At 37.8% G+C, this 25,753-nt stretch overlaps 1 protein-coding gene across 1 annotated transcript in view; it reads right to left on the bottom strand.

The window, feature by feature from the left end:
• Window positions 1-25,753, bottom strand: part of LOC136267014 (receptor-type tyrosine-protein phosphatase S-like) — a 138,841-nt gene that overhangs the window by 20,451 nt on the left and 92,637 nt on the right. The window contains exons 11-19 of the mRNA XM_066062064.1: window positions 8,389-8,670; window positions 4,933-5,208; window positions 4,633-4,884; window positions 4,286-4,582; window positions 4,113-4,222; window positions 3,844-4,039; window positions 3,655-3,781; window positions 3,296-3,605; window positions 3,210-3,246 (exon numbers count right to left, since the gene is read on the bottom strand). Coding sequence (XP_065918136.1) covers window positions 3,210-3,246; window positions 3,296-3,605; window positions 3,655-3,781; window positions 3,844-4,039; window positions 4,113-4,222; window positions 4,286-4,582; window positions 4,633-4,884; window positions 4,933-5,208; window positions 8,389-8,670 — 1,887 coding nt within the window. The remainder of the gene's footprint in view (window positions 1-3,209; window positions 3,247-3,295; window positions 3,606-3,654; window positions 3,782-3,843; window positions 4,040-4,112; window positions 4,223-4,285; window positions 4,583-4,632; window positions 4,885-4,932; window positions 5,209-8,388; window positions 8,671-25,753) is intronic.

The raw sequence follows: 25,753 nt of genomic DNA, 5'->3' as shown, positions 1-25,753 counted from the left end.
GTGTCTTGATGTACTTGAAGACTTGGCATCCAAAAGTCGCACTTCAAAAATGTGGGTTGATGTGTTCATAAAACCAGCCCTTATAATGATGTTGTATGTAAGGGCAGAATGAGAAGGTAATTGGCCTCTTTGCAGTGAAACTCATGATGCCATACTTTTTTGCATCTAGGCACGTAAACTATGCCAGATATGGCCTATATTATCTGAGGAGCATGGAGGACTTGCCAACTAACATACTAGAACACTTCATGAAGGGTGCTCATGTAATGCGGCATGTACCAGGATTATGGAATGGTCTGTGGAGTGACATGTTTATTGAAACAACTTTTATGCGGTATGGGCATGGGAAATCTGGTATAATTGGCATTACACTGAAACCAGAAACTCTAAAAGCATGGGCACTTAGTCTGCATGTATGCGGCCAACTACTTGAAGATTTATCAATTTTGAGAGAGAGTGAAAGACCAAATTTTATTCAAAGAGCTCACAAAGAAGAAGCCCAAGGAAGAATTTCTGCTGACCAAGCTGACAGGGAAGGTCTTCGAAAGACGTTGGAGATGTGTATCAATCCAATGGACCCAGAACAGCACCCACAGACCATCATCAATGTGGTGAATAGAATGATTGGTTCATCTTCTGTGAACATTGATGAAGCAATTGATATTGGAACAAGACAAATGGAGGAGTTTGAAAGAAAACTTCCTGATGGCTTTTATGACAGTATTCCAATGAAGGTTGAAATAATGGCAGTGACAAAGAAGTCAGTCAAGGTGGCAGACAGCAAGGTGTACAATACAGAGCTGATTTACTCCAGAGTGATGGGACTTCAGGCCAGTTCACGAGATATTAACATCAGTGAAGTTATATCATGTGAGCTGTCACCTGTACCAACTGCACTTTTCAATGACTCTGGAGAGATGCGAATTTCTAAGTCAAAGTCAGAGTTGAAAAACCTGACTAAGGTGGAAATTTCAGCTAGATATCCAACACCAGAAGCAACCTGCACTGTAATTGATGGTTGTGCACTCCTCTGGATTCCTCAGTGGCCATCGTCCACCTCTACACAAAAGCCAATAGTAATGGATTTTGTGAAGAAGTTCAAGCATCATATCCAGGAGAAGCTGAAGGCTGGTGACATATATTTAGTCTTTGACAGATATGAAGATTTCAGTACAAAGTCTTTGACGAGAACCTCCAGAATGGCAGAAAGATGTAAAGTATTTCAGCTAAGTCTCACATCACCCTTGCCCTCTCAAAAAGTGACTCTGACAATCACACAAAACAAAAAGCAATTGATAGATATCATATGCAAAGATCTTCAGATTGATACATATTTTCAGAATAATACAGAAAAGCACAAGCTCATGATAACTGGCCAAGAGAAGAGTCCCATTGAAATCAGTTGTGGTGTGGTCATACAAAGACATGATATTTCAACTACTCATGAAGAAGCTGATAATATCATTGTCCAGCAAGCCATACAGGTTGCAGTCAATGAGCAGAAGCATGTGACTATTCTTGCAGATGATACAGATGTGTATGCCCTCCTACTTCATCATTACTTGCAACAAGGCTTACAAATCACCAGTGGTGATGGCATCACCTATTAAAGAGAGAAAGGTAATTGATATACGAGCTACTGTGGAGAACATCACAATATAATTCCATCATTATTGGCTGGTCATGCTCTGTCTGGCTGTGACATTGTGGTAGCATGCTACGGAATAGGGAAAGGAAAAATGTTGAAAGTGCTAAGAAAAAATGTTGTGTCTGTGGATATGATCGGCAACATTCAAGCAGATTGGTCTGATGTGATGGCACAAGCAACAAAATTCACAGCTGAATGTTATGGACAGCCAATGGCTACATCCATGTCAGAAGCAAGAGTTCGTGTGTGGACTGCTCAAATTGGGAAGCCTGGAGTAACACGGTGTTCCCAAGCTTGCCTCACTGCCACCAACTACTGAAGCATTTACCGAGAATGTCAGGACAGCTCATTTGCAAACCTTCTTTGGAAGAATGCACTGCAATTTGATCCTCAGAAGTTGGAGCCCACAGACTATGGGTGGATAAAAGAACAGAGTACGAAGTCATTGCAGTCAACTACAGTACCATCAGACACTCTCCTAGCTCCTAGTAAGATCTTGCAGATGATCAGATGTGCCTGCTCAAGCAAAATCTCATGTAACACTTCAAGATGTGGATGTACCCGTGCGAAACTAGCATGCACAGTGTTCTGTGCTTGCCAGACTTCAGTTGCATGTTACAATGAACAAACAGTAACATAACAGTGATAACATTGCCATTTTGTGTTAATCAATTCTTATAATTCACTTTTTAAAGACTATTTCATTGCAATTGCTTCAATTAATGACATCTACTTTGTTATCTAAAATTGCTCAATGCTGACAGATGTCCAGTAAACTTACCCTTGATATTGGTGGCTTTAATCCACCAAAAAACCTACTATGGACATCAAAACAAGGTTATGTCTACTGGCTGCCGGACTATTAGCAGACTAGTTTTATACCTTAGTTTTATTACTACACTCGGGACTTTAAAAGTTGTATTTAAAAAGCATATTCATAAATGCAAGAATTTTTGGAGAATCCAATGAAGAAGCACCTGCTGCATGCGAAAATTGCATCATCATTAATCATTTTATAAAAAGGTAAGCAGGTTATGGTAAGAGTTGAATGCTGCATGTTTTCAACATTTCCTTCAATAGGGAAGAAGCTCCTTAGTTGCCTACAAACAATATGGATGTACTTTTATCCTCCTGCAGTTACCTGTTTATAATTTGTTGATAAAACTTGATATGAAAGTTATAGTATTGTAACAGTCCTACACAGCTGCACGTGACATTCAAATTAGCCTCTTTAGGGTTATCCCTGTTTGAAACATGGTGGTGCTCAATACACATGTAATAGGCATGGCTTTACAAAAGGGACCACAAACTGTAAGAATATGTATAGGCAAAAAAATTAGTTGATGTGATACACATCTATTGAAAATATTTTCATTGTAAATATCCAAATAAACAAAAATCATCACAGAAAGCACACACACACACAACACACACACAACACAAACTCAAATGATGCATTTGCTTATTGCTGAATGGATTGGCCAATAGACTGAAATTCCCATTAATGAGTCACAAATGAGGTCAAAAATCTGGTACTGTAGTGACTACACTAGCAACTTACAAGGCTTTTGCAAATCAGTTGTGAATGAAATTTCATTCTATATCAAATAGCAAATTATTCACTGAAAATAAACAAACACTATTTACCTCTAGTGTGCTGTCAGCTGAAAACACACGAAAGAAATATTCAAAATCTTCTTCTACTTCTCTGTTATAAAACACATGACCATAAGGATCAGTAGTATTATCCCCAGCTCCCAGGATGTAGCCCATTGTGTTACCAGGTACATATTGACTGGCATTCACCACTGCAGCCACATAAACTGATGAAGAAGTTGACATGGATGCATCAATAAGTTCTTTGGTTGGTGTTTTAGTAACATCATCATTTACTTGTCTGGTTGCAACACTCCCAGATTGATCATTCACATTGTTGACAACCACAATATACAGATGACTGAAATAACATTGCACGTATAACTTTTGACTAACAGTTTAATACTAACCTGAAGGGTCCATTATCTGCAGTAACCACTGGCAATCTAATAGCAAACTTAGTGTTATCTGAGTTATTAGCATTAATGATGACACTATTTTCTGGGTCTAGTACACTGTGTACATTTACCATTGGCTCTATAGAAATACATAAACACAAGTGCCTAATATCAACAATCAGCAAATGGAAATTTACTAACCTCCAGCTAATGTTCGAGCAGTGACTATTCTACTCTTCTCCCCCTCCAGTGGTCTACCAGTAATTCCTATCAACCTGACTGCTGTCACATATACACTGTACTCTGTGTATGGTCTGAGGTTGTCAAGAGTGTAGTTACCAGTGAAGTTGATAACATTGACTACTTGGACTAGTTGGTCAACATTATAAATGTACACCTATATAAAAATTAAGACAGTATCATATACACATGCATCCATGCTTTCACAAATCTATGAGTCAATCACTTACATTATAATAGTCAATACTACCATGAGGCATAGTAGGAATAATCCATATCAAGTGGAATGAATCACCATACACGTGGGTAATGTTAAATGATGTAGGGGGTGATGATAGCTCTGTACAAACATTAAAACAACCATATATAAATAAAAATGACTAGAAATCAAGGCCAATTATACCTTCAACATTTAGAGCAAACATTGTGTTGTTATTTCCACCTCTAATATTCCTTGCATTACAGACATACTTCCCTTCGTCATTTTTTGAAACATTTCTGATATGAAGAGTGGAGGAAGCTGTACGACTATTATCCTCATCAGTTGTTGTGTAGTTGTATTCAACACCATTTGATGTCCTCCAGGAGAACATCAAGTTCTTTGGAGCATCCTGATCATTAGTAGCAGTACATGTGATCTGAAACTCTTCACCCAACACTACATGAACTTGTTGTGGTAGTTCCCGGACTGTTGGCGGCCCTGGTACATAATACATAGCATAACAAATAGTTATGTTAGCTACTTCTTACCAAACACAGTAACAATTGCTGGATCAGACTCATTCGTACCACCTTTATTACTAACCACACACTTGTACTCTCCCTCATTTGATTCTTCTATGTTAGTAATGTTCAATATGGCTGAGTTAGCACCAGACACTACTACACCATCCTTCATCCACTGGTAGACTATGTCAGTACCTAGTGCATTACAAGTGAGCTGTGTTGACCGGCCAATAAGGACCGTAACATCATTAGGGTTGGTGAGGATTTGTGGCAGAACTGTAAACAGGAAACTAAATTAAATAGTTACTTATCAAAGTAACTAACTTATTAACTCTGCTTCAATTGATATACTACTGGCTCCATCCACATTAGTAGCTTTACACCGATACTTCCCACCATCAGCTACTGTAGCTCTGTTCAGTGTTAAATTACTAACTCCATCACTGTATGATGCATTGTTTTCAGTATACATAATCCTATCTTTCTCCCAAGTGACATTTATTGAGTCTTTACTTCCATTCACAATACATACAAAAGTAGCACTACTGTTTTCATAAATTGTTTGATTCAGGGGACTTTGTTCAAATCTCAAGTTGCCAGCTTTCAATACATGCAAATAGAATGTACATTATACACATTTATTAGTAATTTATCCCATAAACCTTCATAATCCAGAAAATTGTATTGAAACTTAATAAATATGCATGCCTTGTACAAAGCATGTAACTTTCGAAGCATCCATCCTATGGCTACACAATTTATGTCATTCTACTTGTGATGTAACAAGGATTAGTTAAAGTGATACCTAGGGTTTTACCCTAATGCTAAATGTGGGCACAAGCTACACCCTGCCACATAACATTTCATATCTCAGTACTGGGATAGAATATTTTCAATTCTGTAACTTGTACTTTAAAGCCAACTAAATGTTTAATAAGTACTAAATGTAAGCAATTTTTATGTGCCCACATGCTCTATTTTGGCAGGCCCAGTCACAAATGGTAAGGTCAAAACTAGCCATGTAAATAACTTTTCAGTAAGGAAACATGCAAAACTATTAGACTATGGTACGCATAGTATGCTTTGAAGGTTTGTCGTTAATGAGGTATTTAAAATCAATAGATACCCACGGGTAGGTATCTAAACTGGTTAGATACCAGTGACAAAAAATTTTGTCACATGCGTCACGTGTTTGGCTGGATTCCAGTCACAACAGCCATCAGAAATCATCACTAGAGTGTGAAGAAAACATGGCTGGATAATAGAGATGATTGTATTCATCAAGGAAGCCTACCAGTAAGTTGTTTTAACACTAATTCGATCAGGAAGCCGCCACTATTGGCATTGACCAGAGCCATACGAGCCATAGTCTAAATTGGTTATCGCCCAAATCCATGGTATCTTCGCTATTTTAGAGACCTTCGGAATGGCACATAATCACCTCGGGCTTTGCCCTCGGTGATTATTGTCAGGTCTCTAAAATAGCGAAGATACCTGGATTTGTGCGATAACCTACACTTACATACCTTTACAAAATGCTCCATAACTCAATGTTGGTTGCTCCTATCACCTTGCAACAACTTCCGTTTTAAAGTTTCTATCAAGCTATATGTGAGTAAGCCCACAATCAAAATTAAACACATGGCAAGAATTTTGAAACAGGGGACACGACTCGCTGTTGTTCATTGCTTCATAACAAGTAAGCCACTCTAGTTACAGTGTTCATTTAACCTTCTCCAAGTATCCCAGTGAACAGACTTTTGGTCACTGTGTAGTTGTAGGCTATAAGAATTAAGTTACTCCACCTAGTGTCATCATGCATGCCCACATTGTGTAAACACGCATTTCCCAAAAAATTTTAAGGATTTAAAAGGTAACCTTCACAAAACCGCAAATGTCTGTTTTCACAGAATGTCTACATCATAGAAAAGAGCAAAATTGATTTCAATACTTACTTTAATATCACATGCCAATGATAATATATTTTAATCTGGGGTAGATTCGACTCAAATTAGGAATGGGAGATTCCCTACTCGTAAGAAGCCTCCACAGCAGAAATGGTTTTAATTATACCATTCAAGCACTATTTTCTTTTTTTCTTTTTAAAAGTTAAATCAAGTACTATGGAGCTACAGATATGCTAAAATGGCATTTTCTGGCTCCATAAAACAAGTATGTCGCCAGCCTGCACTGGCTGAACTTGGCCGCTCTACACACTTGATAGAGGCTATTTTCATAATTTTGTAGCACTCTAATAGAACACACATTATTTCTTAGCACTTCAATACAACACATATAGAATTTCCACCGATATATCTAGGAGTTATCATTCTAGCGTATTCAAACCTAGTGAGTTGAGCAACTGACAGCAGTGGCAGAGTGGTAAAGGGCTTGGGCATATAGGTATGGAGGTCCCTGCTTTGAAACCTGGAGAATTTTTTCCAACATATTTGTGCACGTTTTTTTACTACTCAGTGACTATTTTAGTGTATCTCAATCACACTTTTTTCACATGTTTGATTTTGCTTTATATCTCCTTAGCTAATACTCTCAGTACTTGCAAACCACAAAAGGTTTTCACTACAATACTAGTTTCACATACAGACCGATTTTCAAGTTCCTCCGTGGCTCCGTCAAGCGGATTACCCTGTAAGCATGACAACAAATCACGTTTACAATTTTCAAAATCACGCATAATTCTGTTGTTCTTAGTTCAATCTCTATGAAAATTGGGCTGTGAATGTGCTGCAATATGCTCTCACTTCCCTCTAAATTTGAAGTCAATCGACTAAAGCATGCACAAGTTATTGCAATTTTTCTAAAGCACACGAAAAGAAAGTATACGTAAGAAGATTAAGAAGAAAAATACGAAGAAAATAAGACAATCTTTAAAGGCACATATCTCAGTGATGGCAACGCGGATTCAGCTCAAATCTGGAATAGGAGGTGCCCTACCCTGAGGGAGTTTCTGCAGCGAGTTACATAATAGTTAGACGTCAAGAACCAGGGTTCTATATACAGGATTTAGAAAACTTGAAGGTACTAAGGGTCTGAGGGTTTTCCAAATCCAATAGAACCAATTGATTCTTGACATCTAACTTATTTAGACTACAACTCAGTATCGTACCTTGAGTTAACAGCTGCTTGTAAATGAGAAATGTATTGTCAATTTCTAGAAACAAGCTGTCTACACCTCCCTCTAATTCAGCGAGGCTGCTGCTACCCATTTAAACGCCCATGCGTTGCCAATATTCCAGGCGGGTGCTATGTTTCGAAGTACAACTAATTTGACTACAAGTGCCTTGGCAGCTGCTTGTAATAAAGAAAAGTACTGTTGGTTAGTACAAAAAAGCCCATTACACCTCCCTCTAATTGGTACAGCTGTTACTGGTCATTTAAACGTCCATGCGTTGCCAATGTTACAGGCGTGTAATTGCTATGTTTCGTATCACCTCAGAGCATGGTCTCTGTTGGACACGAGCGTGGCACTATGGGATTTAGAGACCACATTTTCAGCCAATCAATTTTCAGTATCAAACTTGTTGTAGTCTATGAATACGTTAATACACTGTTTCATTGGTTCCTGTAAAATACACACTTGTCTGTCGCACATCCACACTAGCTGTACTTGGCCGCATGACACACTATTGTGTGTCCTAAATATAATTTAAATTAATTTTCCCAGTAAGCATAATAGTAGAGGTACATAGGTACTAAAATTCTTTAGCTTTGATGTTAGTAATAAGTAAACATTGTACTAAACATGTAAACTCTGTTTACCTTGAACATTTAAAGTAATGTCATCACTTCTGGCATTACTCCCCCACTCATTAGTAACAGTACAAAAATAGTTCCCCTCATCAGATTCTCGAAGATCAGGAATCATTAGCATGTTTCTATGAATACCAGAAGCTTTCTTAGGAATGCTGGCTCTCCTACCTTTCTTATTCCATCTATACGTAAAGTTTTTCTTATTTACACCACTTGCTGTAATAACGAGCTTAGCATCATCACTTTCATTAAGTACCACATTATTCTGCATAACATTGATGGACAATTTATCTGAAAACATAAGTAACAACAGTAGTATACCAATTTTACAGAGAATAATAGTGAACTATATAGTTGGTTGTTATTACAGGGCTCATACAAACAGCAATACAACTGTAAATACATGAACAATAGTTTAACCATACGTGCATGAGTAGCTATAGCACTAGAATAATGCATCACTGACTTAACAATCAAACCAAGACACATACATGGAGAAATAGCCCAAGTGTGGCTATGGAATTCTCTGGAACACCGCTTTTGTACACCCATAAGTGGTTTAATGTGTACTAGTGCATGACTTTAGCTTTACCCACATAGCACAATGCATGGCGCCATACAAACCACAAGCATATATTATATCTAATCCAAAACAGCCAAGCTGTAAAAAAAGGATGCGGCCCTCAAAATGGCTATGGTGAAAAAAGATGTGAAATCCAAGGTGGCGGCCAAGAAATGGCTGTGATGGTAGGTTAATTGTAAAAATTTTAATAACGACAATTCAGGTGAATTTGGTGCCGCTTGGTCCTGGCACAAAATTCACCTGAATTGTCGTTATTAAAATTTTTACCATTAACCTACCATCACAGCCATTTCTTGGCCGCCACCTTGGATTTCACATCTTTTTTCACCATAGCCATTTTGAGGGCCGCACACTTTTTTTATAGCTTGGCTGTTTTGGATTAGATTTCACTTCTTTTTGTATTTGTATACCCCAAAGCCGGCCTATGGCCAGCTTTGGGGCTTTTTTAACCTATCGTTTTTTCTTTATCACAGGAAGAAGAAAAGATAAAGCAGATGTTAATACTTTAAATATTTCTGAATTTATCAGTAAATGTATGAGTTATATATATATATATATAATACATATATTTATTACAGAACTCTCTGCATGGTGGTTTCTTTGTAACTTAACACTCTACAAGGTGACTTCTTCTAGCTGATCTCTCTACAGGGTGAATTGTATGCAGCTGAACTATCTACAAGGTAACTCTTCTTCTAGCTGATCTCTCTACAGGGTTAGATGAAATATCCACAAGGTAACTTCTTCTAGCTGATCTCTCTACAGAGTGATTTGTTTGTAGCTGAATTCTGTACGGCTGATTTGTTTGCAGCTGAGCTCTTTACAGAATGGTTTCTTTGTAGCTGAACTCTCTACAAGGTAACTTCTTCTAGCTGATCTTTCTACAGGGTAATTTGTTTGTAACTAAACTCTGTACAAGGTGTTTTTTTGTAGGTGATCTCACTGCAGGTTGATTTGTTTGTAGCTGAATTTTCTACAGGGTGACTTGTTTGCAGCTGAACTCTCTACATGGTGGTTTCTTTGTAGCTGAAATCTCTACAAGGTAAATTAATTAGCTAATCTTTCTACAGGGTGATTTGTTTGTAGCTGAACTCTCTGCAAGGAAACTGCTTCTAACTGATCTCTGTACAGGGTGAATTGTTTATAGCTGAACTGTCTACAACGTAACTTCTTCTAGCTGATCTCTCTACATGTAGAGAGTTCAGCTGAAAACAAATCACCCTGTAGAAAATTCAGTTACAAACAAATTACCCAGTAGAAAGATCAGCTAGAAGAAGTTATCTTGTAGAGAGTTCAGCTACAAAGAAACCATTTTGTAAAGAGTTCAGCTGCAAACAAATCACCTATACAGAATTCAGCTACAAACAACTGAACTCTGTACAAGGTGTTTTTTTGTAGGTGATCTCACTGCAGGTTGATTTGTTTGTAGCTGAACTCACTAAAGGGTGGTTTACTTGTAGCTGAACTCCTTACATTGTGTCTAGTTTCTAGCTGATCTCTCTACAGGGTGATTTGTTTGTAGCTGATCTCTCTACAAGTTGATTTGTGTGTAGCTGATTTCTCTGCAGGTTGATTTATTTGTAACCGATCTCTCTACAGGGTAATTTGTTTGTAGCTGAACTATCTATAAGGTGATTTGATTGTAGCTGATCTCTCTGCAGGTTGATTTGTTTTAGTTGAACTCTCTACAGGGTGATTTGCTTGTAGCTGATCTCTCTACAAGTTGATTTGCTTGTTGCTGATCGTTCTAAAGGTTGATTTGTTTGTAGCTGAACTCTCTGCAAAGTGTTTTGTTTGTAGTTGATCTCTCTACAAGGTGATTTTTTGTAGCTGACCTCTCTTCAGAGTGATTTGTTTCTAGCTGATCTCTCTACAGGGTGATTTTTTTCTAGCTGACCTCTCTTCAGGGTGATTTGTTTCTAGCTGATTGCTCTGCAGGTTGATTTGTTTGTAGCTGAACTCTCTACACGGTGATTGCTTGTAGCTGAACTCCTTACATTGTGTCTAGTTTCTAGCTGATCTCTCTACAGAGTGATTTGTTTGTAGCTGATCTCGCTACAAGTTGATTTGTGTGTAGCTGATCTCTCCGCAGGTTGATTTGTTTGTAGCCGATCTCTCTACAAGGTAATTTATTTGTAGCTGAACTGGCTATAAGGTGATTTGTTTGTAGCTGATCTCTCTGCAGATTAATTTGTTTTAGCTGAACTCTCTATAGTGTGATTTACTTGTAGCTGAACCAGCGTTGAAACCGGGTCACTACTGCTGACCCGGATGATCTTTTTTTTTTCCTTTTTTTTTGGTCTTCAACCTACAGCTAGGCTGAAGTTGCAATTCTAAAAGTCTGGATCCTCCCCTGTTTACTCAACACGAATCGAACGTTCAAAACGTAGTCTCGCTCGCTCGAGACTAGCCGAAACATAGCTCTTATCGCACGCCTCGGCTTTAATTAATCCGGGTCACATCCGGGTCAAATCCGGGTCTGACCCGGATAGCAGATTCGTGTTGAGTAAACAGGGGAGGATCCAGACTTTTAGAATTGCAACTTCAGCCTAGCTGTAGGTTGAAGACCAACAAAAAAAAAAGAAAAAAAAAAAGATCATCACCTACTAACAATAGCTACCCCTCACCATAGATACCCTCAGTTTCATGCTACATACTGCACTTACTAATAAATGGGCGTGGTTGAGCGTATGTTTGTAATGCAATAAGTGGGCGTGGCTCACAAGAGCTACACGATAGCGTTTGTAGCTGAACTATCTACAAGGTAACTTCTTCTAGCTGATCTCTCTACAGGGTGATTTGTTTGTATAGATGAACTATCTACAAGGTAACTTCTTCTAGCTGATCCTTCTACAGGGCGATTTGTTTGTAGTTGAATTCTCTACACGGTGATTTGTTTGAGGCTGAACTCTCTACATGGCAGTTTCTTTGTAGCTGAACTCTCTACAAGGTAACTTCTTCTAGCTGATCCCTCTGCAGGGCAATTTGTTTGTACTTGAATTCTCTACACGGTGATTTGTTTGAGGCTGAACTCTCTACATGGCGGTTTCTTTGTAGCTGAACTCTCTACAAGGTGACCTCTTCTAGCTGATCTCTCTACAGGGTGATTTGTTTCTGGCTGAACTCTCTACAGGTTATTTGTTTGCAGCTAAACTCTCTACATGGTGGTTTCGTTGTAGCTGAACTCTCTACACGATGGTTTCTTTGTAGATGAACTCTCTACAAGGTGACTTCTTCTAGCTGAACTCTCTACAGAGTGATTTGTTTGCAACGTAACTCTCAGAGTCTACATGATGGTTTCTTTGTAGCTGAACTCTCTACAAGGTTGACTTCTTCTAGCTGAACTCTCTACAGGGTGATCTTTTTGTAGCTGAACTCTCTACAGGGTGATTTGTTTGCAGCTGAACTCTCTACATGATGGTTTCTTTGTAGCTGAACTCTCTACAGGGTGATTTGTTTCTGGCTGAACTCTCTACAGATTATTTGTTTGCAGCTAAACTCTCTACATGATGGTTTCGTTGTAGCTGAACTCTCTACACGATGGTTTCTTTGTAGCTGAACTCTCTACAAGGTGACTTCTTCTAGCTGAACTCTCTACAGAGTGATTTGTTTGCAACTTAACTCTCAGAGTCTACATGATGGTTTCTTTGTAGCTGAACTCTCTACAAGGTGACTTCTTCTAGCTGAACTCTCTACAGGGTGATCTTTTTGTAGCTGAACTCTCTACAGGGTGATTTGTTTGCAGCTGAACTCTCTACATGATGGTTTCTTTGTAGCTGAACTCTCTACAAGGTGACTTCTTCTAGCTGATCTCTCTACAGGGTGATTTGTTTCTAGCTGAACTCTCTACAGGTGATTTGTTTGCAGCTAATCTCTGTACATGGTGGTTTCTTTGTAGCTGAACTCTCTACATGATGGTTTCTTTGTAGCTGAACTCTGTACAAGGTGATTTGTTTGCAGCTGAACTCTCTACATGATGGTTTCTTTGTAGCTGGACTCTCTACAAGGTAACCTCTTCTAGCTGATCTCTCTACAGGGTGATCTTTTTGTAGCTGAATACTCTACAGGGTGATTTGTTTGCAGCTGAACTCTCTGCATGATAGTTTCTTTGTAGCTGAGCTCTCTACAAGGTGACCTCTTCTAGCTGATCTCTCTACAGGGTGATCCTTTTGTAGCTGAACTCTCTACAGGGTGATTTGTTTGCAGCTGAACTCTCTACATGATGGTTTCTTTGTAGCTAAACTCTCTACAAGGTGACCTCTTCTAGCTGATCTCTCTACAGGGTGATCCTTTTGTAGCTGAACTCTCTACAGGGTGATTTGTTTGCAGCTGAACTCTCTACATGATGGTTTCTTTGTAGCTGAACTCTCTACAAGGTGACCTCTTCTAGCTGATCTCTCTACAAGGTTATTTGTTTCTAGCTGTGTGAACTCTCTACAGGCAATATGTTTGCAGCTGAACTGTCTACATGGTGGTTTCTTTGTACCTTAACTCTCTACAAGGTGACTTGTTTCTAGCTGATCCCTCTACAAGGTGACTTTCTCAAGCTGATCTCTCTACAGGTTGATTTGTTTGTAGCTGAACTCTCTACAGGGTGATTTGTTTGCAGCTGAACTCTCTACACGGTGATTTGTTTGTAGCTGAACTCTCTAAAGGATGGTTTCTTTGTTACTGAACTTTCTACAAGGCAACTTTTTCTAGCTGATCTCTCTACAAGGTGACTTCCTTTAGCTGATCTCTCTATAGGGTGACTTGTATCTAGCTGAACTATCTACAGGATGATCTGTTCATAGTTGAACTCTCTACAGGTTAATTTGTTTGTAGCTGAAATCTCTTGTTTCAAACTGATCTCACTGTAGCATATCTTCTTTGTAGCTGAACTCTCTACAGAGTGATTTTTTTTGTAGCTGAACTGTATATAGGGTGATTTGTTTGTACCTGAACTTTCTACAGGGTGATTTGTTTATAGCTGAATGCTCTGCAGGGTGACTTGTTCGTAATTGATCTCTCTACAGGGTTTCTTTGCAGCTGAGTTCTCTACAGAGTGACTTCTTCTAGCTGAACTCTCTCTTGTTTCTAGCTGATCTCTCTACAGAGTAACTTGTTTGAATAGCTGAACTCTTTACAGAGTAGTATTTTGGTTGCTGAAGTCTCTACACAGTGACTTGTTTGTAGCAAAATTCTTTATAGAGTGACTTGGTGGTAGCTGAATTCTCTACAGAGTGACTTACTTGTAGCTGAATTCTCTACAGAGTGACTTACTTGTAGCTGAACACTGTATATAAACTATAAAGTGACTTGTCTGTAGTTGAACTCTCTTCAGGGTTACTTGTTTGCAGGTGATCTCTATAGGATAACTTGTTTGTATAGATGAACTCTTTACAGGGTAGTTTCTTTGTAGCTGAACTCTCTCCACAGTGGCTTGTTTGTAGCTGAATTCTCTAGAGAGTGTAGCCGAACTCTCTACAGGGTGCATGACTTGTTTATAGCTGAACTCTCATCAGTGTGACTTGTAATGTTCTGAATCACTACAGCGATATATTTGTAGCTGAACTCTCTATAGGGTGACTTGCTTCTTGCTGAACTGTCTATAAGATTAACTGTTTGCAGCTGAACTCCCTACAGAATAACCTGTAATGTAATAGAATTCTATAATGGAGTAAATAAATTAGCTGAATGCTCTATTAGGGTGACTGTTCTATTAGAGTATCTCGATCTCGCATTTGCTACACGGAGTTGGCTTTCGAATCATAACTCAGTGGTTTGTGATCCAATTCTTCTATACTACTGCAAGGACTTTCAATGAAAATTATTCCAGCTATACACCGATTTTCAGCTCATTGCTCTAAGCGGTTTGCCTAGTAGGCGTGAAAACTAATACTTTTTTATTCATAAAAATCGATCACGTAATTGTGACACAGGTTGGGTTTTGTGTCATATCTCCGTGGTCTTTATCTCGATTCCTTTCAAACCACCAAAAGACACTCCTATGATGGTTACTCCATCTACATAGCAATTTTCAACTCATTCCATGAAGCGGTTTACCCTGTAGGCGTGACAACAAATCGATCTTGTTTTACGCAAATAATCAATCATAACTCCTGAATCATTCATCGGATTTGCACCAAATTTGATGCTAGGATTTGCCTTTGGACTCCCCTTCTGCGTGCCAAATTTCAAGGCGATCGGAGTACGCGTTTGCGTTTTATAGCAATTTTTGCAAGTGTACGAAAAGACGACGAAGAAAAAAAACGAAGAAAAAAAATGAAACTTTGGCCTCTCGTATCTCGGAAATAGATTGAGTGATTTCCTTCAAATTAGGAATGTAGACTCCCCTAGCTGGCGGGCAACTCTGCAGCGTCTTTTAGAACATTCTGGTAATTTATTTACTCCATTATAGAATTCTATTACATTACAAGTTATTCTGTAGGGAGTTCAGCTGCAAACAGTTAATCTTATAGACAGTTCAGCAAGAAGCAAGTCACCCTATAGAGAGTTCAGCTACAAATATGTTGCTGTAGTGATTCAGAACATTACAAGTCACACTGAAGAGAGTTCAGCTATAAACAAGTCATGCACCCTGTAGAGAGTTCAGCAACAAACAATTCACTCTGTAGAAGTCCCGCTACAAACAAGTCTTCATGCAGAGAGTTTAACAACCAAAATCCACCATGTAAAGACTTCAGCTTTACTAACATGTTACTCTGTAGAGAGCTCAGCTACAAACAAATCACACTGTAGTGAGATCAGATAGAAGAAGTCACCTTGTAGAGGGTTCAGCTGTGAAGTGATCACCCTAGAGAGAGTTCAGCTAGAAAAACATTAAGCTGTAGAGAGTTCAACTACAAAGAAACCATCCTGTAGAGAGATCAGCTAGAAACAAGTCACCTATAGAGACATCAGCTACAAAGAATCCATCCTGTAGAGAGTTCAGCTACAAACAAATCACCCTGCAGAGAGAGTTTGGCTACAAAAAATCACCCTGTAGAGTATTCAGCTACAAACAAATCACCCTGTAGAGTGTACAACTATACACAAGTCACCCAGTAGAGAGATCAGCTACAAGAAGCTACATCGTAGAGAGATAAGCTAGAAGAAATCACCTTGCAGAGAGTTCAGCTACAAAGAAACCACCATGTAGAGAGTTCAGCTGCAAACAAATCACCCTGTAGAGAGTTCAGCTACAACCGCATCACCCTGCATAGAGTTCGGCTACAAAGAAACCATCATGTAGAGAGTTCAGCTGCAAACAAATCACCCTGTAGAGAATTAAGCTACAAACAAATTGCCCTGTAGAGAGATTAGCTAGAAGAAGTCACCTTGTAGAGAGTTCAGCTGCAAACAAATCACCTTGTAGAGAGTTCAGCTATAAACAAGTCACCCTGTAGAGAAATCAGCTACAAAGAAATCATCCTGTAGAGAATTCAGCTACAAACAAGTTACCCTATAGAGAGATCAAATCATCTTGTAGAGAGTTCAGCTACGAAAAAGTCACTGTGTAGATAGTTTAGCTATAAGAAGTCACCTTGTAGAGAGTTCAGCTACAAAGAAACCACCATGTAGAGAGTTCAGCTATAAGTCACCCTGTAGAAAGATCAGCTAGAAGAAGTTACCTTGTAGAGAGTTCAGCTACAAAGAAACCATCAAGTAGAAAGTTCAGCTACAAACAAGTCACCCTGTAGAGAGATCAGCTAGAAGAAGTTACCTTGAAGAGAGTTCAGCTACAAAGAAACCATCATGTAGAGAGTTCAGCTACAAACAAGTCACCCTGTAGAGATATCAGCTAGATACAAGTTACTGATCAGCTACAAACAAATCACCCTGTAGAAATATGTGTACCCTGTAGAAATATGTGTTGGAAACAAATCACCATGTAAAGAGTTCAGCTAGAAACAAGTCACTCTGAAAAGAGTTCAGCTACAAACAATGGGAGTTTCAGCTACAGTTCAGTTATGTATAAGAAGTCACCTTATTACCAACAGTATGATTATCTTTCATTGCTAAATATACAAATATTTTTAATCAGACAAAAAGCTGTACAAAGCATTTCTTCCTTTGTTCCACAATTCTTGCAGAAAAGAAAAAAAAAGTTAGAAGCAAGCACCAAAGCCAGTTAATGGCCAGCTTTGAGGCTTGCAATACAAAAAGAAGTGATATCTAAACCAAAACAGCCAAGCTGTAAAAAAAGAGTGAGGTCCCCAAAAAGGCTAGGATGAAAAAGATGTGAAATCCAAGGTGGTGGCCAAGAAATGGTTGTGATGGTAGGTTAATGGCAAAATTTTTAATTACGACAATTCAGGTGAATTTGGTGCCGAATCCTAGTGGAGGCAACAAAAATTCACCTGAATTGTCGTAATTAAAATTTTTGCCATTAACCTACCATCACAGCCACTTCTTGGCCGCCACCTTGGATTTCACATCTTTTTTCATCCTGGCCTTTTTGGGGGCCGCACTCTTTTTTTACAACTTAGCTGTTTTGGTTTAGATCTGATATTACCGAGAATTGTCTGTACAAGTATAATGAATTTTAAGTTCAATTAGGGATCATAGAAAAACTAGAACAAGGGAGGTCGCCTACACCTGAAGATACACTAGTGGATGAATGTCCACTAGCATATGTGACCCACTGAGCAAAAAGCAGCCATTTTTGCACATTCCTCGAATTCCATTTCATTGTTTCTCTGTTATCTATAGTAACAAAGGAGTGGAGAGCCAAAGTTTTAGCCTTTTGTGATGAATAGGCTCTTGGAGTTATAGTGATACACAGTTGGAACAAGAATAAACTCGATTTGTACAGCAACAATACAGCAAATAAATTACAGGTGCCTACTTAATTGATCATAACTCATAGCTATGAAGATGGGGTTTGGCTAAGTCTGTTCACCATGAACTGGTACATCAATCAAGGTATTATGCTTTCTCTGTACGTCTCCGTGTGGACAAAGAAGAAGACCATTTTAACAACTAAAAGACAACTGTAAACTTTTTCTAACACATCGTAAGTAAGCTCCCATAATTCACATACCATAAACTGTACGAACACGAAACAAAGATACTCTTACTCTCAGGTCATCTACACCAGTTATGTGACCCACTGAATGAAAACTGACGTTTTTGCAAAATTCTATTTGCTATCGAAATAAACTAAAATTCACATGCTACTTAAAAATTTTACATATGTTTCAATCATTTCATTATGTACTGAAACAAAGCTCAAATCAATAAAACCTATACACCACCAAATTATCCTGCACATTCCTTTGTTTCACTACCTTTTTTCTATGATGACTGGTAAAGCTTAAAATTCTTAAATTCCTTTATTTGTTTGTTTACTTTTTGTAACATTATTATGAATGGTGAACCCATGCATACTGTATTAGACCAGAAAGAATATGGCCAGGTTTATTGTTTTGCATCTGAACACACACCACAAGTATCAATTACTGAAATACGCACCACAAATCGATGGCTTGTGCTGTCAGCAAAGATAACTAGGACACAAAAGAGGACACAGGTAACTCCATGAAGTATGCATTGTATGTACATACTGTGGTATGCCAAAAGGCACCAGTTGGGTTGAAGCAATGCCAAACAGTGAAAACTCAAGCCCATATCCTTAGCTATTATCAAGTCACACCTGTCTGAAGGCATTAGTCAGTCGGTCAGTCGGTTGGTTGGTCGGTCAGTTGGTTAGTCCATTAGTCAAACATTCCACTAAATATTTTTATTTTAAATTTTGTAGAAACTTTTTCGAAGTGTTTCAGGCCTTACTGAAGACACTCTTGGGCTTGGTTATACCTAACCAATACTGCCAAAGTGACATGAAGGTATTGTGAAGCTGGTTTTAGGATGATATTTTTTGCCAGAAAGCCCAAACCTTCATGATCCCTAAAAAACAATACTACTGTACTGTATATCTGTATAATGCCTCCCTGTAGAGAATTTAGCTACACACAAGTCATCTTGTAGAGAGTTGAGCTTTAACTGCACAAATCATCTTGAGAAGAATTCAGCCACAAACAAGTCACCTCAGAGAGCTCAGCTACATGCACTTGTGGAGAATTCAAGTCACTGTTAGTTTTTGTGCTATATCTTTATGGCCTTTAGCTTGATTTGTTTCAAGCCACAAAAGGTTTGAGGTTAAATAGTTAATCTATCCACGTACGGGTCATTCCATACCAAATCAACAAAAAAAAATCCGGACCCCTTTCGATTTTCATGAAATTTGGCACAAACATGGACCCTATCAAGAAACTTTCTCACACCAAAATTTAGCTCATTTCATTGGTCTCCCTTTAAGTTATGACCACTCAAAGTTTCTGCTGAAAATTTTATTTTGCTTACACATCTTCAATAAAATGACCATAACTTTGCGTGTGATTGATGTAGAAATTTCTAGTTTAGATTTGTGAAATCTTTATTAAATTCTCTTTCAGGTGATATATAATATTTTATAATTGCTCAAAGGAAAAGGTCAAACTACAAAAATGTAGCTTTTTCCTTTGATCTTCATTTTCAAAAATATATAATCTTTAATTAAATTTATTTTTGGTTTACATGTTGCTCTAATACCCATCATTCACCACTGTGAGTTTAAAGTTGGGACCAATAGTAGATCATGAGTTATAAGTGTTAATGTGTAGCCTTGTAATCACTGCTGTTTGTATGGTATTTTTACAGTGTAATTTCTAATACCAATTGCAAGTAGCCTTATATTGTAATCGGTATGTTAAATATCATTTATGCATTAAAATAGTATTGACAAGGGCTCACTACAGTGAAACCATATTAACAGAACCACTTTTAAAGCTAAGAAAGTTGGAACAATAATAAGGCTGCCTAATAAAGGAATCACTGATTATGTTTTTGCTGTAAGTTCAGTGTCCTATAAAATAGAGGTGGCCACTATAACAAGGTGGTCTTATTATAGGGGTAGTTATATTTATAAGGGATTTACTGTACAACTATTGATATTCCAATCTATTCTTTCAATTTTACTTACTGTATCATAGTAATATTCAGCCACAGATTATGATGATAGTTTCCAATCTTATATGTGTGTATAATGGATGTAAACGACAGTTATTCATACATATGTACATGTAAAGTGGAATTGAAATGCCATGTCTTAGTGATATCCAAAGCTTCTTGGTATTAATACCTAGATAGCTGCTTCATATAGTTGCACTAGAGTAGAAATATCCTATTGTAAGTTGGCTCTTATAAAAAGGTGGCCTTTAAGGTAGCCGCTAAGGTATGTTACACTGTATATCACTTTTGAATCATACTTTGAAAGAGCAAGCCTACTACTGACCACTTAAAGGCCAACTTTATATGTTTGTACCTATAAACAATGGCTTTGCTGGAAAAATGTACACTTTTAAAACCACTTACTCGTCCGAAATTTGATGTAATAGAGTGGAAAGTTACCACCTGTATAGAAAGGCCACCACTCCATAAGGGCCAATTTTAAATTGTTGCTATACACTTATGCAAATGTATTAAGCAGCTACCTGCACATTAAGGCCCAGAAATTTTGGCCCTAAGGTACCTGACTTTAACTCCATACATCAACTGTATCATGATAAAAATAGCAATGTATATAGCTCTTCTATAATTAGAATCATAGAAATGTTCCATAGAAATTACATTGTAGAAAGGTTCACTACAGCAATTACACACTGATACATATCTATAGCTAAGCGAAATACATTAACAATCAATTAAAGAAAGGGTCAAGGCAATTAACTTCAAAGTTAAATCAGAGCATTATGGTAAAACTTGAGACTGAAAGTGGTGCATATTGCATATGACAGTCTCTACAATCATTCACATGTAACTTTGATATGCAATGAAATCTGATGCATTGATATCACACAATTAAATTTTTGAAGGTATAAGTTGAAAAGACTGCTAATACTGCATCAGTCATTCATTACTACTTTTTAGAAAATCTTTAGTAGATTACAATATTAAAACATTCATGCCTGTGTTAAGAACAAAGAATGCAGCTACATAACATCATGTTTTATTGGTAAGTGTTTCAAATTACAGTGGAACTTGTCTTAGTGGCCACCTGTAACGAAAGGCCACCTTTCTATTAAGGGCCAACATTAAATTGTTCTAGTAAGACATTTATACACATCAAACAATATAAATAGCCACCTGAATATTAAGGCCAAAAAAAATTGGCCCTGACTGGCTTAGACAGTTTTCACTATAGCTACATTTGTGTATCAAAATACGTACTTACATATCAACAATCAGCATAAAATGCTAACAGTAGCAGTAGCAGTTACTGTAGCTAGTGAAAATGTCATCAAGTTCAATATTTCACTACTGTATAATAGACTTGGCGTCATAATCAGAAACAATATATACAAGCTTGATCAGGGGTAAATTACTTGAATATATGTATTTAAGTATAAGCTTTTACTGGGTTTTCTTACAAAACATAAACAAATTAACATTACTTACAAAACAACAATGTATTAATGATTGTGACATAGTATTATATAAAGTTACTTGCAATTGGTATTGCATCTTTGCATACTTGAACCATACAAACAGCTGTGATTACAAGGCTACACATTAACACTTATAACTCATGATCTACTATTGGTCCCAACGTTAAACCCACAGTGATGAATGATGGGTATTAGAGCAACATTTAAACCAAAAATAAATTTAATTAAAGAATACACATTTTTGAAAATGAAGATCAAAGGAAAAAGCTATATTTTTGTGGTTTGACCTTTTCCTTTGCGCAATTATAAACTATTATATATCACCTGAAAGGGAATTTAATAAGGATTTCAAAACTCTAATCCAGAAGGTTCTACATGAATCACAAGCAAAGTTATGGCCATTTTATTGAAGACATGTAAGCTTAATAAAATTTTCAGCAGAAACTTTGAGCGGTCATAACTTAAAGGGAGACCAACAAAATGAGCCAAATTTTGGTGTAAGAAGGTTTCTTGAAAGGGTCCATGTTTGTGCCAAATTTCACAAAAATCGAAAGGGGTCTGGATTTTTTTTGTTGATTTGGTATGGAATGACCCATACCGATTTTCAGTTTCTTCCCATAAGCAGTTTGCCCTGTAGGCATGAAAACATGTTGGTGTTATTTTTTGTGAATAATTACTAATAATTCCTTGACTGTTTACTGTATTCAAGCCAAACTTAGTACCAAGATATGCCATCATACCCCCTTCTGTGTGCCAAATTTCAAGGCAATAGGACAACTTGTTCCATTTTATGGCAGCTTTTGTAAGTGTGCAAAAAGATGGAGAAGAAAAAATGAAGAAAGTAAGCCAATTTTTGAAGTCTCATATCTTGAGAATTCGTGAAGTGATTTTGTTCAAATTTGGTATGTGGACTACCGACTGTGGCGGGAATTTCCACAGCAAACATTGTCGTGTTTTGCAAAGGCAGCACGGAACTACAAATGTGTGAAAATGCATTTTCTTTCTGTCAATATACTCATGGTGTGGAGTGGCAGCTTCTTTGGCCACATGACACACTACTGTGTGTCTTGATATATCACTGTCTGATTCTTAGGGTGAATCTACAAAATCTGTACTTCAAAGGGCCAAGGAAAAAGGATTTAAACAATTTAAGTAGTGTGTGCTGTACCTATGTGTAGCACTACTTTTGAAAAGTTAGACTTACATGACCATATCACGTTATTACAGATACACTACAATTGGCACCAAGTGTCACATAATGAACCGGTTAATGACATTGCCAGGGATTTATTTTTCTTTCCAGCAACTCTTTCATATTTTTAAACCAGGCGCACGCCCACAGCCGGCCGAACGTGCACCTGGTTTACTGAAATTGTTTTCGTAAAAGTGTGTGTGTGTACCTATCTACATATCTACCTATCTACCTATCTACCTATCTACCTATGTTTGTCCGTACGCACCCACGTGAGCAAAATCGTTTAATAACGGTAAAAGCAGCTTTTACGTAAGAAGTAAAAGTGAAATGAAGTCTGTATTAAACTTTTGCACAGGTGAACTTTGCTCTGAGGTGGTTTCTTTTCGGCGGACTGAAATACGGGTGTGGTGACTTTCCTCAGACTACCTTCCCCTTGAGGTTTTCAGGCATTTAGCAACTGAAAAACAACGGTGCAGGCCTCGTACACTGCCAGGAATAGCCTATCGCTTCGAGTTGAAAGGGGCGTATCCCTTACGTACGCGAACGAAAATGAAGAGTAGCTTTGAGGCTTTGTCAAGAGAATTTGTGGGAAAAAACACGTTAGTCACACTATAAAACAGTTTAGAAGATAGTTTTGTGCGTAATATGTTGGTAAAAACGGTTTATTTAACAAACGCTTCCTTAGCAGTGCATAGCAACGTAATTGAACGAATTATGAATATTTCATGAATTACGAAATACGAGAAATAGCTAATTACATTATTGCACAACCCAAACTACCCTATTGTAAAGTAGTAGTAATACATAGATGGTTAATTCATAGTAGTATATACTGTCTATAGTTATTCCAGATGAGTTAGCTAGCTGCACGGCGCCTGGTTTTTAGAAGTAGCACAACATCAACTTGTTAGCTATTACAGTGGAACCTGTCTATAATGGTCACCTTGGGACCAGATATATCTGGCCTTTATATACAGGTGGCTGTTATAGAGAAAACCTGTATAAGGTGGTCAACAGCATTTTAGTGGCTATGGCCGTTATAAATGAGTGATTATTATTAAGAGGCTCGTGCCAACCGCAATGCAGTACTATTTATCTATGCTAAAATATCTGCATTGAGATTTTAGTCAAGGACAAGGTGAGCTTGTTATGAATGTTGGTTATAGCTACTGAATACATTTAAGCAATGAAGCCTGATAGATTATATAGTATTCATTGAAAGGCAGGAAGTGTGATAATTGTGCATTAATTGAAACGGTGCCGTGGTGCCAGACAGTTGGCTTAACAAGCCACCGTAAAAGGTAGCGACCGCTATATGAAGGAGAAAGTTATGTATACAGTGATTCATAGGCGAATTCTTGGTTGGCCGTTATACGCGTTAGACAGGTGACCGCTTAATGCAGACAACAATGCATACATTTGTATGGGAAAATATTTGGGACCTCGTGTCCATGGCCGTTATGCAAAGGTGACCGCTTAATCCAGGTGACCATAACACAGGTTCCACTGTACTTCACCAGAAGCATTATATTTTGTTTGAATTTTCAGCCATTCTTCTATTTTTAGTCATTATTTCACCAGAAGCATTACACTTTTGCTTAGAATGTTTATATTTGAGTAGGGATCATAGAAGAAAAAGCAAAGAAACACTGAAAATCATTGCATATTTTATTCCTACATACTTCAGCCATATACAGACTCGGTCAATAGTATAGCTATGACTGAAGTAGGGATTAAATTTCCACTAGTATGGCTATAGGTTTAGATGACTTACCTTGTTTCATTGCTTTTGATTTCTACAAGTATAAGGTGTAATTTTAAGTTCGATTAGGAATCATAGAAAAAAAGTAAGGAAGCAAGGAAGGTTGCCTATACCTGCTGATATACTGGTGTACATTTAATCCCTACTTCAGTCTAGCTATACCCATGACTGAATTGGGGATTAAATTTTCACTAGTATATCTGCAGGTGTAGGAGACCTCTCTTGTTTCCCTACATTTTTTTTCTATGATCCCTAATCCTTATACTTGTTTGTTTACTTTTTTACATTATTATGACTGGTGAACCCGCGCATACTGCATCAAAGAAAAGATGGTGCCAGAGTTAATATTTTTATCCCAGTTATCAATTACTGGCTTGAAAGTGAAGTGGTCATTACACTTAGCTTTCAGTTATGTCCAGCCCATTACACAGTGCTACAAATACAAAGAACAGAAACACTGAAAACACATCAGCAATCAATCCTGTCACCACAGAAGAAAAGACGATTCCCATTTACTAATGGGAAGCCATGCATCACGCTACCAGGAATTGACACCTTGGGCAGTCAGCAGAAAGAAATGGGACAGAAAGGAGGACAAAAGTAAGTCCATGATGTGTGCATTGTATGTACTACGGTATGCCAAAAGGCATGTCTTGGGATGAAGCGACGTCAAACAATGAAAAATCAAGCCTGTACATAGCCTTAGCTGTTATTGAGTTATGCTTGCCTGAAGACAGGTAGGCAGGTGGGCGACAGGTGGGCAAGCAGGCAGTTAGACAGTAGAAAATTCCTTTGATTTTTTTTTTAATTTTGTGATAATCAATTGGAACATTTAGGGTCGTACTGGAGGCACTTTTTGGCTTGGTTATACTGCCAAGGTGACAGGATGGTATTGTGAAGCTGGCTTTTGGGTGATTTTTTTGGCTAGAAAGATCCAAACCTCCGTGATCCCTAATACAGTACTACCTTACTGTATGATTATCCCGTAAAGATTCTAATTACTCTTGTTTGTTTACTGAAATTGTTTTCCGAAAAGTGTGTATGTATGTATGTATGTATGTATGTATGTATGTATGTATGAATGTATACATACATATATATATATCAAGACACACGATAGTGTGTCGTGCGGCCCAAGAAGCCGGCGCGCCACACCGTGAGTATATTAACAGGAAGAAAGAAAACGCAATTTTCACACCTATGTAGCTCTGTGATCCCTTATCCGATTGGAACCAACTTTGCTGGAGACATGCCGCCCAGCTAGGGGAGTCTACATACCAAATTTGAAGAAAATCGCTTTAGCCATTTCCGAGATACGAGCGAACAAAATTTCGTTTTAATTTCTTCGTTTTTTTCTTCTTCATCTT

The sequence above is a fragment of the Dysidea avara genome, chromosome 9 (assembly GCF_963678975.1).
Source record: "Dysidea avara chromosome 9, odDysAvar1.4, whole genome shotgun sequence".
NCBI lineage: Eukaryota > Metazoa > Porifera > Demospongiae > Dictyoceratida > Dysideidae > Dysidea > Dysidea avara.
Note: the sequence above shows the minus strand (reverse complement) of the source record. Positions and strands in the feature narration are given on the sequence as shown.